Genomic DNA, 20,021 nt, shown 5'->3' with positions numbered 1-20,021 from the left:
AAACTTTATAGTTCATTCCTTTGTCCCATCATTTACTGTTAATATCTTTTATCATCTCTACCATTGTGTCACAGGACAACCTTCCTTGGTCCATTCCAACTAAAATATTGGACCCCTGTGACTGTAAATTGGAAAACTTTGAAGGAGCTCATTGTTTCCACTGTGACCTCATAAATTCCATGCAACTTGGGCTCTATAGTCATCTGAAAAGGGTTTAGAGAGCAAGAATCCCAGTGGAATGTTTGGTTCAATATCAGGTTTATTTTTTCACTCAAAACCATTCATTAACATGGAAGTTGGTTCAGAAGTGGAACATGCACTGTACATACAAAGTCTCTACCTTATTTAGCTACTTGCTGATTAATGACTTTTGGTAACATGGTTTTCCTAACACGTCCCTGAGAATGTGTTATGATCCTGTGGTCAAATAGGTCACTTGGTTCTTTGTCTCAGATGACTTTGGTAAACAGCATGGAAAAGACAAAGTACAGAAATCAAACATTGTTATACTGGACAAGTACAAATAATCCAGCATGGTTCATACACAATTAAGTATCAGTTGTACAGAATGTTAAAAGTAAGAGATAGCCAGCGAAATAAATTATCTACTAGATTACTGAGCTGTTAACATGAAGCCAACGTATTTGCATTTGCCTGCCATTGTCAATTCTTCCAGCGATAGACAAACAATGTAATAATGAAACTATAATTACAACTGGTCCTGTGACGTTATTAGGGTGTAGGAATCGTTCCATGAGTCTGTAGCATCACCGGATTGACAAGATTTCGCCTGATTGATATCGCCCAAAATGACATTGGTAATTTCAATATATAAGTATCTTCTGAATATACTTATAGTCTTTATATTAGTGAGATACCTCTCTGGCAAATCTTCCTTGTTGGTTTTAAAGGATTTGCCAAAAGGTCCCACTCAATTATATCCAGTAAACATTCAGAAAATACTTCATTGTTTTCATTTAACTTGTTACATTTTGGAAAATATCTCAAGATTGAAGTCTTACTTCAATGAATGCTTTTTTACATAGGTCAACAAATAACTGGATTCAAAAGTAACAAAAAATATTTATTTCCAATGAGTTTATCACTGCAGATAATACAATTGCCTGATATGAGGTATACAGACATTTTCAGGATGAAATACACCATGTTTAACTACATACAGACTACATAAGTCAACACGACAACTTCAATCATTTCTCATGCCAGACAAACCACATCGCAAATTATAGAGAGTAAACAAAACTCCGTAAAAGGCTATCTCATCTGAGGGAATTTTTCCCTTTCAAATAAATTGTCTGAAAATCTGGATATCTGAACCTGTATCCAATTTAGGATGTGGGTAGGGAAATGATAAAAGTCACTGATTATGTATGCATATATAAATAACTTTCCAAATATTGGGTTCGATGTATCATAAAGAAATTGTTTCCACAAATTTTTAAAAGGAAGAAAAAAAGTTTGAAGGTAGGTTTAATATTTCTGAATTTGTGTTTTTGAAACTAAGAAAAAAGAAAGAGAAATAAACAGACTTGTTGAATTAAGGTGCTGGGTGATGGATAGCACTAAACAGGTTACAGGGTTAAATGTGATCAAAGATTGATTGTGTCTGTTGTTTAGTGGGAAAATTCAATTGCACTATACTGGTAACAGAGTAAAATGTAATAAAAAAAAAATGGTAGTATCTGTCGTTTACTAGGAAAATAAGACAGCACTATAAAGGTCACAGTGTCAAATGTGATTAAAGACTGCTGTTGTCTATTGTTGTTTACTGTGAAATTTATGACAACAAACAGTACTATTTAGGTAACAGGGTCAAATGTGATTAAAGACTGCTGTTGTCTATTGTTTACTGTAAAAACTAAACAACAAAACAACACTATACTAGTAATAGGGTCAAACATGATCAAAGACTTGTGGTGTCTATTGTTGTTTACTGTGAAAATCAAACAACAAAATAACACTATACTGGAAATGGGGTTACATGCAGTTAAAACTTGGTGTCTGTTGTTATTTATTGTAACAAAAGATCCAAGAGGGATCTTGGTACCAACCATTGTTTGATCTTTATCAGGTATATGCTCTTTGAAAGTTGGATCTTTTCCCTTCTTTTCTCTTCTCTGTTTTTGCTCTTAATGGTAAGACATTCAAACATTCCTTTGCAGGTATAGCAATGATAATCTTCACCTGCCAAATCCAAACTGGCCACCTGGAAGCCATTTTGTTTCTTCTGATCAGTTCCAAAATCAAACGAGCACAAGGAGAGACCAAAGGGAACATACATATGAAATTTGAGAGATGGCTGCCTTCGGCCATTTTGTTTTTTTTATATCAGTCCCAAACTCAAACAGGCACAACTAGGGACCTAAAGGAACCTATACAAGAAATTTGAGAAAGGTCTATGTAGTTCTCAAGGGGACCAAGGGGAACCTACATATGAAATTTAAGAAAGATCCATCATGTACTTCAAGAAATAGTAATAACAAACTTCATTGAAAAAATCCAAGATGGCCACCTTTTGGCCATTTTGTTTTTCTGATCAGACCCAAAATCCAATGGGCACAACAAGGGTCCAAGGGAAACCTACATATGCAATCTGAGAAAGAGTCATCCAATACTTCTCAAGAAATAGCGATAACAAAAATTGTTTATGGACAAACGGACCATAGACGCAGAGCAATTTGAATAGCCCACCATCATCAGACTAGACAACCAATGTTACCTAGGCTTTCAAAGCACTGTTCTTGAACTTATCCTCACAAGGACTGTTTGAAAATACAACCCAGTTTAGATTAGCTTACTATTGCTTTACATCCTTTTAACAGCTAGAGACATTTAAGGACGTGCCAGGTGGAGGAAAGCCTGAAGGAAAATTGATGATCCTATTGGTCAGTACTTTGTCCTAACATCACTAACTTTAGCGAGTTTCTCGTGTAATAATCATAAGATATTTTGATGTTATTGCTGTTTGGTAGTAGGTGAATTTGGGCAGCTGGGACACAAACTGAAGTTGAGTTTCAGTACCAATAAACAGAACTTCCTGAATCTAAATATTTTTCTTTCCTGTATAATATTGTATGCAGTTTCTGGTTTAGATATCTAAATTCATTACAAATAAAATCTAGAGAGCATTTATTAATATATATTTGGAGTACCATATCAGTACAATCTACTTTGACCACTCTTAATAAAATATAATCATTGACTCACTCCTGCCTCATAAAACGAAAACAAAATTGAAGGAAAAATCTTCATAGGTTTCCTAATTTTTTGTTTGTTTGTTTTTGTTATTGTTAAAAAGTAGAAACTTGGAAAGATTTTCTTCTTGGCAGTATCAACAATTAGAACTGAGTTGAGTTGATCTATACCTCCATGGAAAAGAATGTTTTCATTTTAACTTTAAGTTTGAAAACAATAAATTTGTAATTCAAAACATGAGCCCATGATCATAACACATTAGTGAGACTGAAATCAACCTGTATTTTTAAAATCATTCTCATTCTCAAACATGGATTTTGAACTTGATTCCTTACAACTAATTAAAATCATGTGACAATCAAAATATGAAGTCTTTAAGTTGTAAGTCTTAATTACTGAAAAAAAATTAAGTGGTAATTTCAATCATTGATCTGACAGAAATATTGTTGTATGTGGAAACACCATCAATTGAGTGTCCAGTGGAAACACCATCAATTAAGTATCCAGTGGAAACACCATCAATTAAGTATCCAGTGGAAACGCCATCAATTAAGTATCCAGTGGAAACGCCATCAATTAAGTATCCAGTGGAAACACCATCAATTAAGTATCCAGTGGAAACACCATCAATTAAGTATCCAGTGGAAACACCATCAATTAAGTATTCAGTGGAAACTCCATCAATTAAGTATCCAGTGGAAACACCATCAATTAAGTATCCAGTTTATTTACCATATTACAATCTGACACAATATGGATTTTATTTTAGCTTCAGTTTTCTTTTATTAGAAATGTTTTCCGAGAATAAAAACAGTAAGAAGAAATTAAGTCGGCATTTGGTTTATGTAATCAACCTCTTTACAGATTAAATGACTTTCACTTGAATCCATCTTTAAGCATGAGAATGGTCTCATGAATACTTGCCATGATCAGAAACAAAATCAGCCCCAGTTTTTAACACAAGTACAGAATACACTTAACTATAAATAAAACTACAATTAATCGAATAAAAGAAAATTGTAAATGAATAGATATTTTTGGAGCACATGTAATGGGATAATGTACACATTACAAACTACTTGCATTACAGTTTTGACATACAACACATTCACAACACTAATATATACTTTTTAGACCTTCGGTCTGCTTAAATAATCATAGGTGAATGATATTTTTTTTTTTTTTTGCAACATTCATAACCAGATTCAAACTGAAACAAGTCATCCTCACTTCAAACTGTTATAGGAAATATAGACGTAATGATAAAAAAGACTGTAAATTCTCATTCCTCGTAATTACAACCTGAAAAGATCTAAGAACTATTTTCAATCAATTCCAATGTAATTTTAGGAGTAAAGTGTGCATAATTAATTCAGTTTTATCAATGCATGTACTAACAGTAAAGAAAAAGAAAAATAAACAGTTAATTTTAACAACTTGAACGAGAATTTTTAAATATGAACAAAAATAAACACTCTAGACTACTCTTTATCTATGCCTTCGGCATGGCAATCTTTGATGTAATTAAAGTAGTTTAAATCAATCAATCTTGTCCATTGATCATAGCCTTGTAAATTTGGTGATAAAACTTTGGGCAGAAAGAGTGTACACTAAGGAGTAACTTGGACACATAAACTTCATTCAAAAATGATCAAACAATTGATTTCTGTCACATTCCTAAATTATCTCATCACATTGAAATGAATTTGTTTAGATAGTATACAACAGAATTTTTTGTTTACTTTCTTCACCTATCTTTTATGAGAATAAATTAAACTGACTTCAGTAAAAAATAATGCACACAAAAATCTTCCTTGTCAAATATTTGTCCGATAATCTTTTATGTATCATCCAAAATTTCAGGCATTGAGATGTAGATTACAGTGACCTTATTGATTACAGAGCACATGTAGATAACACTGCTGTATGTTAACGATACACCTTGACAAATTTATTTTGTCAATGAGACGTGTTTATCATCCAGACAAGATTTCCCTTTCATATCGACTATATTGATACTGATGACTACTTTGAATGGACCAGTATTCACACACAGCTTCTAACATCATGCTTGATACTTTTTCTTCAAGCCTTTACCTCAACAAATTCTGCTATTCTTAAATCATACGCTACTTCTTTTCTTATAATTACCCGAAAGGTAAAGTCTGGACCAGCCATAACTACACTACTTGTCCAGCAATCAAGCAAATTTCAGTAGAAAAGTTCATACACATATCGTATGCGCCAGATAATGAAAGAAACAAGTGTCGGGTAATTAAAAATATCTAAATGTAGACAAACAGTATTACTAAATGTTTACCTCATAAAGACTTAAGGTATTTGTCATTTCCATGGTCAACTGGCTTGGCAAACTCAACATGACAACGAATAACAACACTATCTCAAAACAAATGATCATGATGTACCCCTGGTACCTGTATTAACAGTAAATCTACATTTTTATCATACACTAGAGGTGGTATTTGTATATGTTACCCATCTTTCTGAAATCAAATGTACAACAGAAAATCTTATCATTTACAGATTACATACATTTTAAAAAGATTAAAAACAGAAATGTGATGAAATATCAAATGCAGTTTCTACAGAAGTTTTACATAGACAAAAGTGTTTCACTCTACAACTGAAAAACTTTATAAACTTGTATACATGATTGGCTTTTCTAGTATGTATTCTCACTCTACGACAGAATACTCCAACACAACATCCTGTCTTAACACAAAATACACATAGTATCAATATTGAACACATGAAAGCAAACATGGAAACAGAGAACTTCCACTTAAAAATCTGAATGAAATTTTAATGAAATTTTTTTCTCAAAACGACAGCGGTTGAGTATGCCTGGAAAATGCAGGACTGTGCATAAGTAAGGAATGAAATTGTCAAATAAATGCCATGTTATCCTTACTTATTGTATAGTAAGGTTCAACAGAAAGTGGGATTCATACTCTCATAAACATCAATATACTGGTAAGTTTTATAAACATCTAACATACAACTTTATTCACTTTTCTCTATCTTAACACTAAATCAATGGCATCTATAAATTATCATACAACACTCTGTACAGTAATACTTAGGGTTACTAATAGTAAACTTCTCTACTACATAAAAATATTCATTCTATATGTATATATCCTTGCACCATTATAAATAGCTTCGAGTAGTACCTATTGTCTGATTTCTCTATTGAAAAAAAGAGTCTAAGTTTTACATCGTACCATTCATCAAAATGTACATATATCTTTGCGTCCCTTTTCTATTGGTCATACATGTAGGAACAGGTTTATACAAGCATCACCAACATGTACCTGTATTTTCTATGTACCTGTATCATCACCAACATGTACCTGTATTTCACTATGTACCTGTTTCATCACCAACATGTACCTGTATTTCACTATGTACCTGTTTCATCACCAACATGTACCTGTATTTCACTATGTACCTGTATCATCACCAACATGTACCTGTATTTCACTATGTACCTGTATCATCACCAACATGTACCTGTATTTCACTATGTACCTGTTGCGTCACCAACATGTACCTGTATTCTCTATGTATCTATGTCCTTACCTATATGTACCTGTATCCCCAATACCACATATCGATATTATTGACTGATAAAAACTGCGGACACCAGATCACAAGTTATCCAACACACCAATAAAATCAAGACAGTCAATCATCCAAGTAAATGTACAATAACACTTTGTTAAGGAAACATTACTTCAAAACGGGGTACATGTATTACATTGATAATTCAAACTTTATTTTATCATACCAATATCCAACGGAGTTCCAGGTACCATCACAGAAAACAACACTGTACTGTAAACTGAGAAAACACTTTGCATTACAAATGTTCAAAATTAAATATTTCTGGGAAAGTTGAAGCAAAAATTAGCTTGTGTCACCTGCGCAACTTGAAACATTGGAAGATGACGTCGATGTATAGTATTTATGTGGGGTTTTATTGTCCCCTCTTCTTACAGTTCCTCGGTCATACATCTAGCTTACACTTGGGTGTGTAACTCTGAAGTTGCCTGAATCAGTTTTGTCGTATTAACAAATCTAGTGCAACTGGTTCAGTTCAGAAATTTATACACAATATGATCACTGAAACCACAAACTTATTCTCAGCATCATATCCATGCTTGGTATGGATATACTAGAGTCAGTTAGACTAGGTCATCACACATTGGCTGCACTGAAGACTATTCTGTTCCCGACAGAATGCTTATCACTGTCAGATGAAGGTGGGGCTGAATTTGCTCAAAGAGCTCATCCTTTTTTAGGGTAAAGTTAAGCTTCAGCTTCTATCACATTCCATAATTCATTTTAAGCGAAAATAAAGGTTCACTTAAGCTTCCCAAAACAAGCCCAATTATTTAAAGCACTCTTCACTTTCAAAAACACAATGTTTGCTTTATCCTTCCCTGGGCAACAGAGACTTATTACAGCATACAAAGCAAAGTTGACATTCATTTCTTCATTTACGGGTTCCCCCCTCCCCCTCATAAGTCTAGACCACAAGTTTCTCAATTTTCCTCTCCTAATCATTTCTGACCTTAACTTCTAGATTTCTCTACAATCAGTAATGATGACTTATAGAGTTTCAGAGCAGAAATTTGAACACAAGTTGGTCCATTTTGCTTATAAATGAGAATAATTCTTCAGTTTTATCTCCAGGATCAAAACGGATGTTCAAAAAGTGATGCCATCTTCCCAGTCTGCTTCAGCTTTCGATGACTTACGTGGATGACTCTTTTCACTCTTTCAAAGATGTTCGCATCATAACAAGACCTTGCAGTGTTGGTAAAGTCAAATGGCTCTGTCACAAAAAAGACCACATATCATTTACAACCAATCTAACATTTAACTGAACAGAGCTTTAATTTTGTTCATGCCATTTACATTAGCAGAACATTAAATGTACATTTACAAGAGCAGGACAAAATGAAAATACAATGTGTATGTTTGGTAATTCATGACATCAATTATTCCAATCCAACATAATCTATGGGCTATGTCAGTTTTCATCCAAGTGAAGAGTCATAAAATTACATGTACTTACAACATAAGACAAGTAAATGAGAGGAAACAACCCATATTTACCTTCAATCTTCAGATGTTTCCAGCTTTTATCATCCCCGGTTTGACAAACAGCCAGACTCTTTGTCATACAAGCACCTAATCTTACACTAATAACATCGCGGTCATAGCTAAAAACAAAAGGAAAAAATACAGATAAAACATCTCATATATTCAACAGCCAACCAATTTTTTTTTCTATCATATTTTCCTAATTCTTGAGTACAAATGACTTATTTCTATTCATAAAGTATGAAACACAAAAAAATAATATGTATTCTATAAATAATCATGACCTGAGGACCGACCACAAGTGACATCGTCAAGATCATCCTCTCACTTGAGACACCCTCTAGATCAAGATCATCCTCTCATCCTTGAGACACCCATCCATGACATCATACCCACACTCTGTCATGCCCACACAGCCTCATGCCCACCCATGACAGCCGCAACATCATGCCCACCCATGACAGCCGCAACATCATGCCCACCCATGACATCTCCTAGATCATGCCCATCCATGACATCTTAAACCATGCCCACCCAAGACACTCTAGAGATCATGCCCACCCATGACACCTGTAACATCATGCCCACCCATGACAGCCGCAACATCATGCCCACCCATGACAGCCATAACATCATGCCCACCCATGACATCCCCTAGATCATGTCAATCCATGACACTTTAAACCATGTCCACCCATGACACCCTTGAGATCATGTTAGTTTTTGTTTAATCACAAAAGTTCATTTAAGGGGGCCAGACGAGAGAACTGAAGGCCTTCCTAAAACGGGCAATCAATGAACTGAAGGACAAAACTGAGTCAGTGTTAAGGAAGAAATTAGAAAAACAAAGATCTGTGGGAAAGAGAAAAACATGGAGGTTCTAAGTTTAGTTGCCTCATACAATCAGACAATGGGAGCAGCAGGTACATTTATTGCACACTACCATTAGGATTGAATCATTTTTTTAAAACAAGCATGTTGAAAAGTAAGAAAAGAAATCAATTTTCTCTATACAATATTCCCTAAGATCATCTTTCTTTGACAGCAGAATTGAATTATATCATACAATATTATGTCAGTAATGATACAAACTTGAATTTGTAGGTAAAGTATTCCAGAAATCCTTCAAACAGGTCACCAAGGGGTTGCCGGTTCTGCACCTTGAAGTCCATTTGATGGTTCATTTTTAGGTTTCGAATGTCAATGTTTTTTGCAAACAAATTCTGATGAAAGAAAACATTATTATGTTAAAGAGTGCAACTAAAATTCAGCTATAACAAGGTAACATTACCTGAACTGATGTTAGATAATGTTTTTCACTAAAGAAGTGCATCAAGTGTATTCCAAACTTCTATTCTGTTAAAAGACACAAGATATATTTGTCTAAAATTATTAGCCCACTAGGATTCAGAGATTTTGAAAGTAACACAATGTTGACAAATAAGTGACTAAACAACAGAGTAAATTACAATGCAATAAAGATATACATTGGCACAATACCATTTAACTGTCCATTGTTTGTGCCCCAAGTTATCTCCCCTCCATCACAACAGATTATAAAATCATGGCAATATTTCCCATGTAAAAACATCCCCAATGCCTACAAAATTGTATATGATCTAGCTATTCAGCATGTTTGGTTGCTAAAGTTGTTGTCCTTTCAGAGATAAAATTATTTGTGTTAATCATCTGAATACTCACTGGGTGAAGTTTCTGTAGGGACGGTAGAACTGGCGGACTACATCCACCTGAAATCAGACAAAATGTTCAAACAAAAGCTCTACAGGATAAATAACCCATCATCTGATTTGCTTATGTTACGAACTGTTTTACATATCATCTCAGACTGTTAACATTGTTCAGAAATATCATCAAGACTCAGTATATTTATGTGACTTTTTTTCAAATTACAAGCTGTATGTTTTTCTATCACATCTACATGTTTCTCCTGCAACTGGCACTGCCATAGTCAAAAATACACCTGCCACATGTATATTAGCATGTACATTAATTATTTTGATGTCAATGTCAGGTAAACAAAGGCTGAACAACAAAACTGTTGAAGTATTGACCATTTGATTTTCAATCAATGTTGCAGGATAAATAAAATACACGGTCAGTGTCTTAAAATATAAGCTGCATTTTGGCTCTTGACAGAAAGACAAAAGTGGCTCATCACCTCCATCACATATTTCCAGGAACACTATAAAGTATGAGTGAAATGGATGGTATCTTAATTTTATCTAATTGTGTAATGCTGGACAGGAAATTCTGAAAATGTGCATTTTGAGCTTTACATATATCAGGTATACACAGACCATCTGAAGCATTTCAACCACAGTGAACCATGTGTAGGCACCCATATCCTGTTAACAACAAAGGGGGATCATTCTAATATGTAATGAGACATATGTCCTTAAATAACCTGAGATAGAGTTAATGACACTTACATTGCAGGTAGTGGATTATCATCAGACTTAGGGAATAGCTGGAGATGGTGGCTTTGGAGGCGTCATTGATATCATGGAAACGGGCCCATTTCTTAGCAAACAGCACCATAGGTCGAACCCGCCAGTCAACTGTTAAAAAAACATCATTAGTATTGTTATGTTCAATACACCATGTAAGATGCATTATCAATGATTTGTTTCAAGTCTTTGTTAATATGACTCCAGAGTTTGTTTTGTAGAGAGGTTGGATTTCGAACAGTTCTGTTTTCACTAAATGGAAAGTATATGTCACATAAAATTAGATATTAGATACATAAGATTCAGAGATTGCCATGTGTAAAATATCAGGAAAACAACAGTGTATATTCTGCTAATCCTTCTACAATATTGTATACAACAGGACACTAAATAATATTAATGGTTTCTACTGACTTACCTTGTGAGTAGTAGCGCAGTAGGTGGGTGTTCCTGATCCCAACAATGTTGTTTACATTCACATCGCACTCCACCTCACTGTAAAGTAATGTTTGTAATCATCTTTATTTGATCGTCTATGTCTGGTAGGTATACACAAGTTTCCTTTTTATAGCGCAGTTTATATAGACAATATATGTACATATACAGATTATATCTGAGAAAAAGACAATTTAAGTTTGGTGAGTCTTACCAGCTTGGATAAAACACTATTGTAGAAATCTTGTAAGTCAGAGGGCCCAACACATTAAAGTACAATAAAATATCATGATGTACTTTTACTGCATGAGTAATATTCAGTGTTTTTTCTACCTGAATTTTACAGCAGCCTGTGTCTGTGTAAATTGGAAAAATATAATAATATTTAAAATTTGAAAGGTATTACCAATTTTACTTCCTTTTGGACAAAAGGGGAATCAGCCAGTTTTAAGCTGCAGCACTGGAAAAAGCTCATGAAATACTTATAACCAGGCATGAGTTTGTTGCAAGATAAACACAGTATATCATTAAATATAGGAAGGAAATGTCATAGTTATTTAGTAATCAGTACATTAAAAAAGTCCTCCATTCCAGAGTAGTACACACAAAAACCTCCACATATTCATGATATAACTCTTACCTGATTTTATCAGTGAACCGGAGGATGGGAACCTTGGCTTTGATGACTACAACATCTTTAAGAAAGGCTGTAAATACAGAAAAAAAATTATATCTGAGATACTGAGTAAGCCTGGAACGTCTAAAAATATTCAGCTAATTACAAATATTTTACTGTCATCTAACAAAATTGAACCTGGATTCCTACAACTCATTTTGGAAGATTACTTTGTTTTTTCCAAATCTTATCATATCAACTACTTTTGAATATTTTTATATATCAGAATTACAGTGATCACACAATTTAATATACAAATATAATTCATAATTCATAATTTCATGTAATAAGTCTTCAAGCAAAAAATATACAAACTTCTATGAATTGAAATTTGAAGATTTAAATTTCTCAATTCATCAAAGATTTGGTCTGGTCCTATATTTTATTCCTATACTACAACAAACATATTTACAAATTAAACTTTTTGATGTAATTCAGTTTTTTCATGAATTATTAGCTATGTTCAGAAACATGTTGACAATTTCAGAACATAATAGTGACCATAAATATGATGGACTGAGGATTCTATATTCCAGAATTTGTGTTTCTCGTGTAAAAGGAAACCAAATCTATATATTTTCCCTGACATCATCGTGAAAGGAGCGGTGTAAAACACCACAACATTAAATTTGTTCATATTGAAGGCATTGTCAGCATTACAAAAGGAAGGAAGACATCTTACTACAGCTGGCCAGGGCCTTTTTAATGTGGTACAGTATCTCTGGTGCTTCCTTTGTTTGGTCAATCTGTACAAAGAAATGTAAGGATTTGGTCAATATGTACAAATAAATGTGAGGATTTGGTCAATCTGTACAAATAAATGTGAGGATTTGGTCAATATGTACAAATAAATGTGAGGATTTGGTCAATATGTACAAATAAATGTAAGGATTTGGTCAATATGTACAAATAAATGTAAGGATTTGGTCAATATGTACAAATAAATGTAAGGATTTGGTCAATATGTACAAATAAATGTGAGGATTTGGTCAATCTGTACAAATAAATGTGAGGATTTGGTCAATATGTACAAATAAATGTGAGGATTTGGTCAATCTGTACAAATAAATGTGAGGATTTGGTCAATATGTACAAATAAATGTAAGGATTTGGTCAATATGTACAAAGAAATGTAAGGATGTGAGGATTTGGTCAATATGTACAAAGAAATGTAAGGATTTGGTCAATATGTACAAAAATAAATGTGAGGATTTGGTCAATATGTACAAATAAATGTGAGGATTTGGTCAATCTGTACAAATAAATGTAAGGATTTGGTCAATATGTACAAAGAAATGTAAGGATTTGGTCAATATGTACAAAAATAAATGTGAGGATTTGGTCAATATGTACAAATAAATGTGAGGATTTGGTCAATATGTACAAATAAATGTGAGGATTTGGTCAATCTGTACAAATAAATGTGAGGATTTGGTCAATATGTACAAATAAATGTAAGGATTTGGTCAATCTGTACAAATAAATGTAAGGATTTGGTCAATATGTACAAAGAAATGTAAGGATTTGGTCAATATGTACAAAAATAAATGTGAGGATTTGGTCAATATGTACAAAGAAATGTGAGGATTTGGTCAATATGTACAAAGAAATGTGAGGATTTGGTCAATATGTACAAAGAAATGTAAGGATTTCCATTTGGTGTCTCTAAGCATAACTAAACTTACTACACAAAAATGATGAACATATCAATGCATGATAGATAGTATGTATATAAAAGCGAAAATAAAAACAAATACAAATTAAAAAGATTCCTGGACTCAAAGAAATATTTTATATTTAAAAATACTGTTCATTATTTTAAGAAATTAAATTAAAGTAGCAGTTACTGATAAGTCAAGCTGTTAACATATACAGTAAGATTATAAATTTTTGTGGGGTTTTAATTTTGGTTGATTTCATGTGTACACTCACAAACTACTGAACAGGACATTAAGTGGATACTGTTAAACAAAGAAATCAAATGCCCACAAAAAATATATATTTTCTAACAAAATTTTATTCCCACTAAAATGCATGATTTTACAGTCTCTTCAGTTTGAGATATAAAATTGTGTAAATAATCCTTTATAAACTGATTTTGAATGAATGAAATAAATATCAGTAATACAATGTCACTTACGTGTTGGTCACTGATACTTAGACAGAGGTCCATGTCGCTGGACATGGTTCCAAATCCACTCATGGAGGACCCAACAATATACAGACTGCAATCTGTCAAATTAAAAAGTTTGGTTGTAAAATTTTGGATTTCTCGTTGCTTCATGTCCTATCAACAGCCAGGGTCATTTAAGGACATGCCAGGTTTGGAGGCGGTGGAAGAAAGCCTGAGTTCCAGGAGAAAACAAGAGGCCCATAGGCCTTAACAGTTATCTGACTACAAAAACTTTCAGCAGGGAGAAGGGTTATTTTTTCTACTTTGAGTGAAATCTTACTAATTTTTGGTGAGGAGTAGGTAAGTGTGTAACAAGTGTTAACTTTTTTTTAACAGTACAGTTGGAGCTCAATCCAACTGGTGCAACTTAAGAAGTTTGAAGGTGTTTCACAGGAAACCGTGATTGTGCAATCATGTTACAAAAAGGCCTTCCTGACTGCCTTATCGAAGTTTTGACAAGGTTGGAAAATATTAACACTTTGTTGGCTACCTTTCCTTAACATTCCAACCAAGTTTAAGTCAATGACACCATTGGAACTGGAGAAGAAATCTAAATTGTTTTTTTTTTCAAGATGGTGGCCATCCTTGATTTCAGACATACCCGAAAAATAACAACACTTGGTCAGGACCAACTCAGAATCATTTTATGCAAGTTTGAGCTCAATTGCATTGGTGGAACTTGAGAAGAAATTCAAATATCAAAAGTTTATGCATGGTGGACGTGGACAGCAGACAATGGATGAAGCATGATGGCTAAAGGTCACCATGACCCTTTGGGTCAGATGACCTAAAAACACTGACCTGTGACCAGCACTTGATGTTGAAAAACAGCAATATCATATGTTCACACAAATCAACTCACAATCTAGGGACAAGATCAGATATTCATTTCATTTCCAATAAGTATGGAGTGATCTTTACAACACTCACATAAATGAAGGCACCAGTATATAAAGAGTAATTGACAGAATAATCACTTCATATTCAAAATTTTATACTTTCATGTTCAATAAATAATATCATTTTCTCTAATTTTCTCATCTGACTTTCTAACAAACATCACAAGTTACATCAGAAAGTATTTAAAATGTAATCAAAATCATAACATACTTGCACCTTTAAAATTTATATAATAGAGAATGTTTAGTGTTAAGTTTGGTCGGGACCAACAAAACACTTCATATTATACAAGGTCTTCCAGATAATGAGACTGGACTTTATAAACTATGGCTTGTAATATGTAAATAACACTTCCCTTTCTCAAGAAAGGATATAACTTCTTACCAAAGACTGGCACAGCGCATTATCATGATAGATATTGATCTGTACGGACTTACAAGGAAAAGCAGCAGTAATTATTGCCAGTAGTGCATCTCTCAACTCCATCTTCTTCTGTAATGCTGATTCTGTCTGGTGATTCTTCAGGAAGTAATCCAACATATCTTGACTTGCCTAGAGTGAAGAATACATCATATTATCATAACTCTTAAATACTGCAGCTCCGACTACTGTTGTTTACAAAGAAATAAACAAGAGTTTGCAGTCTGCTATTTTACTTAGGATTCCTTAAATTGGATTTCCAGGCTAGCAGTAATTTATTTATGAATTCAGAATTTCCTGTTATGATTGCTGATGAAATTTTAAAATATTTGGAATACTGATACAATTTCTCAGACTCATTAAAAAATCAATGCAATTCAAAATATATAAATGTTATTAAAGAGACTTTTTAAAGAGTGTTTGAATAAACAATAAAACAAATACTTTTTTTCAAAGATAAGTTCTATGATGTCCGATAGCAAAGAAGGACCTTTTTACTCAAAGTCTTAATTTCAATTCAACAAGCATTCAACAACTTGGCCAAGATATAGAAATATCTACGTCAATACCTTGGTAGTGCCAGCATAGGCAGGATTTTGGTAATGAGCAACATCATTATCCACACCCTGTCCCCACTGCAGGCCTCGAACTCGCTTTGTATCATCCCCATGTGGGGACTCTGCCCGCCTTCTGCAAATGCAAAGTTGTATTGGTACATTATCCAACAGATCAATCTCCAATATTGAATGTTTGAATAAGCAATTTTCCATAATAATGTATCACAGAGTTGGTTAAGATAAATCCTCACTCAAACTTAGGAAGAGTATGAATTTCTTGGTCACTGTATATGCTCTACAGCAAAAGACAATGCTCTATTAGTTATATCCCTAATCTACATCTAAATCAAGTCTTCATAAGATATCTTGTACAACAGCTTATCATCAAACAACGTATAGACCGACAAGCAGATCAACCAGTAACAAAGACTGGTATCATATCAATACTATCACTAGATGACTTGGCCATCATCAATTATCCAACGGTATTTCAACGATTACAATAGAATGATATGGGATACAGATTACTTGTTTCATGATACAGAATCAATACTAGCATTTAGAAAGATCAAATATATTTTATTTCAAACTGGTGTTTAACTAACAAATCAGCAATCACACATTTGAAATTTGACATCCGGGAGCAATATTTACACAACTTACATATTCTCTTATGTCAAAGTTATAAAAATCTTGATTTACAAAAATATGCCACTACACATTACATTGAATAGGAATGCATATCCAGATTTATATATACAGAATTTTTATATATATAATTACAACTGATTGACGAACAGTATTTTTGGAAGTTTTTGACAAACTTTTTATAGTTCATTGTGATGGAAACAAAGAAAACTTACTTTCCACTACCAGAAGTTCGATTCTGATTTGAATCTGAGTTTCTTGAACTTGGTCTTGAGTTTCTGCTTTGTGGCCTTTCATAATCCTTTGATGCCATGTCTGAAATCTCTTCTTCAGTTTCGTCTGTCGACACTATACCTTTTTCAAATTCACAAGGAGAAATGCTTCTATTAATAGCAGTAGACGAACAGCTTGGTTCTGGGTCACTTGGAGAATCACTTCTTGGGTCGTCTTGTTTAGGTGAATTATTCTGATCTGGATCTGAGGGTGAAGCACTCCTTTCACTACCATGCGGTGAAACACTTCTGTCCAAATTAGCAGGTGAAATTCTGCCCTCAATAGCCCTAATGTCACTACCTTGAAATTTCTCAGTTTGGAGACGGGCAAAATTTACGTTTTCCTTTTGATTGGTGCTCTCTGCAGCTGGACTAAACCTGTGTCTGTTGTAATATCGCTGGGCTATCAACTGATTTCTTTTCGCATCAATCTGCTTGAGAATTTCTGAATTATACTGGTTAGCATACCTGATTTGCTGTGGAAGGTTTGGAGTTCTGCTTGCAAGATTTGCAACAGCAATTTGAGAATTATTCACCAGATTGATATTTTTTACCAGTGTACTATTTGATACAAGCGTGTTGTTAGCCACTAGAGTCTTATTAGCAACAATTGTATTATTCCTTACAACTGTATCATGAGTATCATTTCTAATTATCGTGTTGTTTGAGACAATAGTTTTATTGGTAACGACTGTCTTACTTCCAGGACTCTGATGAATGTTTGCTTTTTGAAGAATCACTCTGCGGATTTGTTCATTCTCAACAGGAGCTTGCTGCAAAGGGGCACCAGTAGCAACATTGTTGTTCAAAATATTCACACAGATTGGTACATTTGGGGTAGGTTTTGGTCCTGTAGAAAACTGTTGTGTTTGACTCCTAACAGCAGAATAATGCTGAGCTTGGCCACTGCCACCAATGACTGTGGAACTATATTGCTGGGACTGAGTCTGACTCCTAACTGAGACTGTCGGAACTAGAGGGGCAGGCTTTACTGTGTATGGCAAGGAACCGTAACCTGTAGGAACAGCAGGCATGCGCAGTGGCTGTCCAGAAACAGCTTGAGGGGGTATTCGCGTCCTGAAAATCAATGAATTACCAGTTTAGATACCAATTTAAATATAATATGCAATTAAAAAAGTCAACTACAAAGTGGATATACCAATCCGAAAAACCGAAGTTTTTGAAAGAAAAAGCAACTCCATAATCACCTGTATGTGGCTTGTTGAGACTGTTGACCAAATCGGTACATAGAATTCAGTATGACAGGTCGTTGTTGCTGCTGTTGCTGTCCAGGTACAATGCCATAGGGGGAAGCCACAGATCCATTTGATAATATAACATTACCACGATACATACTTCGATTTCACAAAGAGCAGGGGTGTTTATTTCAGGGCAGACATCTTACAGGTATCTTTTTATGATCTGCATTGCAAAGAAATGAGGCAATTTATATAAAATACATCTACACAAGCATGCATATGTATTACCTATTAAAGAAGTACTCCAATGAGAATTCTTTAATTGTCAGAATAACCAAACCTTCTATTTCTATATGACTGTTACATAACATGTGATATATAACAAAGATAATAAACAGCAGCATTTAGCTACAAAATACACCACATTCAGTTTTTCTTAATCAGAGTTGCAAAAGACATGGTCATAGAATTAAAATTGAAATAAAGCAGGTTATAGCTTTGATTTAGATCATTATTCAATAATATCAAACTTCAAATTCCTGTTATGTCAAACCCCTATTGTGAATCAATTTTTATTGCCGAGGGATAAATTATTCAAATCTAAAGAGAAAATGCTTATATACATCTTATGACATTTGAAAGTTTTCTCATTGCACATGTAACTGGGGTCAACACCCTACTTATCAGTCATTAGCTACTTGTGTTTAAGAACATTCAGCATTGAGGTAAAGAGGAGATATTTAAAATCTATATATGATAAATTCTACTTCCAAAAGATGTCAAATGAAAGTGAACTCATCCAAACCTAAAAACACTAGGCGAGTTGTGGCATCTTGTAGCATTATTATACTTATTTGTTGCAGATGAGAGCAATTATTGAATTGTTATAAACCATCATTTTAGTATTTTGTGATGCATCTATAACCATGCTAAAGCCTTCCAATGATTTCACACAAATATTCTCCCCCTCAAATGATCATGTACTTCATATTCACTAAATTTATTACATTGGTCCAACTTTATATATTCCTCACTTATCCAATCAATGATTCAATGTGCTTTTGGGTGTGTTTTGGTGTGTTTGATGGTATTTATGGGTGTTTTAGGTAAATCGTAGTGCCATGATCTAGTAAGCATCTGCTACTACCACCAGCTATGATGGTATTTACGGGTGTTTTAGGTAAATCGGAGTGACAAGTATCTAGTAAGCATCTGCTGCTAACACCAGCTATGATGGTATTTATGGGTGTTTTAGGTAAATCGGAGTGACAAGTATCTAGTAAGCATCTGCTGCTAACACCAGCTATGATGGTATTTATGGGTGTTTAGGTAAATCGTAGTGCCAGGTATCTACAAAGCATCTGCTACAAACAACAGCTACAGATTATGAGTCCAAATGGGCTATATATAATTAACCGTTACGCTTCATTAGGCGAGCTAATGTCAACAGATGTAGGCCAAAAAAAATGTCCAATGCTCCATCTTTATTGAGGGTAATCCATGACAGCTTTAAGCGATATTGAAACAAAGTAACACATTTTGTGACGACTAAAAACTGAATTGTGCACCAACAAAATGATAAAAGAGGAAAATCTGTTATTATCACCTTTGTTGTTGGTAGGTCCTATGAACGTATATTTTGTCTACGATCTGCAAGCGTCAGCTGGAGAGAGTAGACGATCACACATTGTCTGTAACACCACTTAACATCAAGCATACAATTTGAAATTGTTCGTTCAAGGAAGCAAGCACACGTTAAACTTACATCACCGTAGATATGGGAATTAAACGTCTGCTTACAAAATTTTTGTTTGCTTTCTTATCATCGTCTTCGCTTGAGCACTGGTCGTAGGAACTTCCGGTTCAGCAGCAAGATAAATTCTATTTTTCTGTTGTCTATCAAATAAAAACAAAGATCAATTAG

The 20,021-nt window shown here is 34.0% G+C and overlaps 1 protein-coding gene across 2 annotated transcripts; it reads right to left on the bottom strand.

The window, feature by feature from the left end:
* Positions 1 to 1,071: 1,071 nt before the first annotated feature.
* On the bottom strand, positions 1,072 to 19,920 carry LOC132547468 (uncharacterized). Of its 2 annotated transcripts, none has more exons than XM_060211223.1 (14): positions 19,863 to 19,920; positions 18,107 to 18,320; positions 16,842 to 17,975; positions 15,991 to 16,111; positions 15,439 to 15,553; positions 14,069 to 14,160; positions 12,611 to 12,674; positions 11,893 to 11,959; positions 11,236 to 11,312; positions 10,800 to 10,928; positions 10,051 to 10,097; positions 9,442 to 9,572; positions 8,362 to 8,468; positions 1,072 to 8,077 (listed from the first exon to the last, which is right to left on the bottom strand). In XM_060211223.1, exons 2-14 carry the CDS (start codon positions 18,250 to 18,252, stop codon positions 7,938 to 7,940), a joined length of 2,370 nt encoding a protein of 789 aa, XP_060067206.1. In that variant the 5' UTR covers positions 18,253 to 18,320; positions 19,863 to 19,920; the 3' UTR covers positions 1,072 to 7,937. The 2 variants fall into 2 exon arrangements, with proteins under 2 accessions (XP_060067206.1, XP_060067207.1); XM_060211224.1 differs by lacking the exon at positions 19,863 to 19,920 and adding an exon at positions 19,704 to 19,760.
* Between the last annotated feature and the right edge of the window lie 101 nt (positions 19,921 to 20,021).

This window comes from Ylistrum balloti, unplaced genomic scaffold (genome assembly GCF_031769215.1).
Source record: "Ylistrum balloti isolate Yb309-2 unplaced genomic scaffold, AGI_CSIRO_Ybal_v1 Utg369958, whole genome shotgun sequence".
NCBI lineage: Eukaryota > Metazoa > Mollusca > Bivalvia > Pectinida > Pectinidae > Ylistrum > Ylistrum balloti.
The sequence above is the reverse complement of the archived record's forward strand: the minus strand, read 5'-3'. Positions and strand labels throughout refer to the sequence as shown.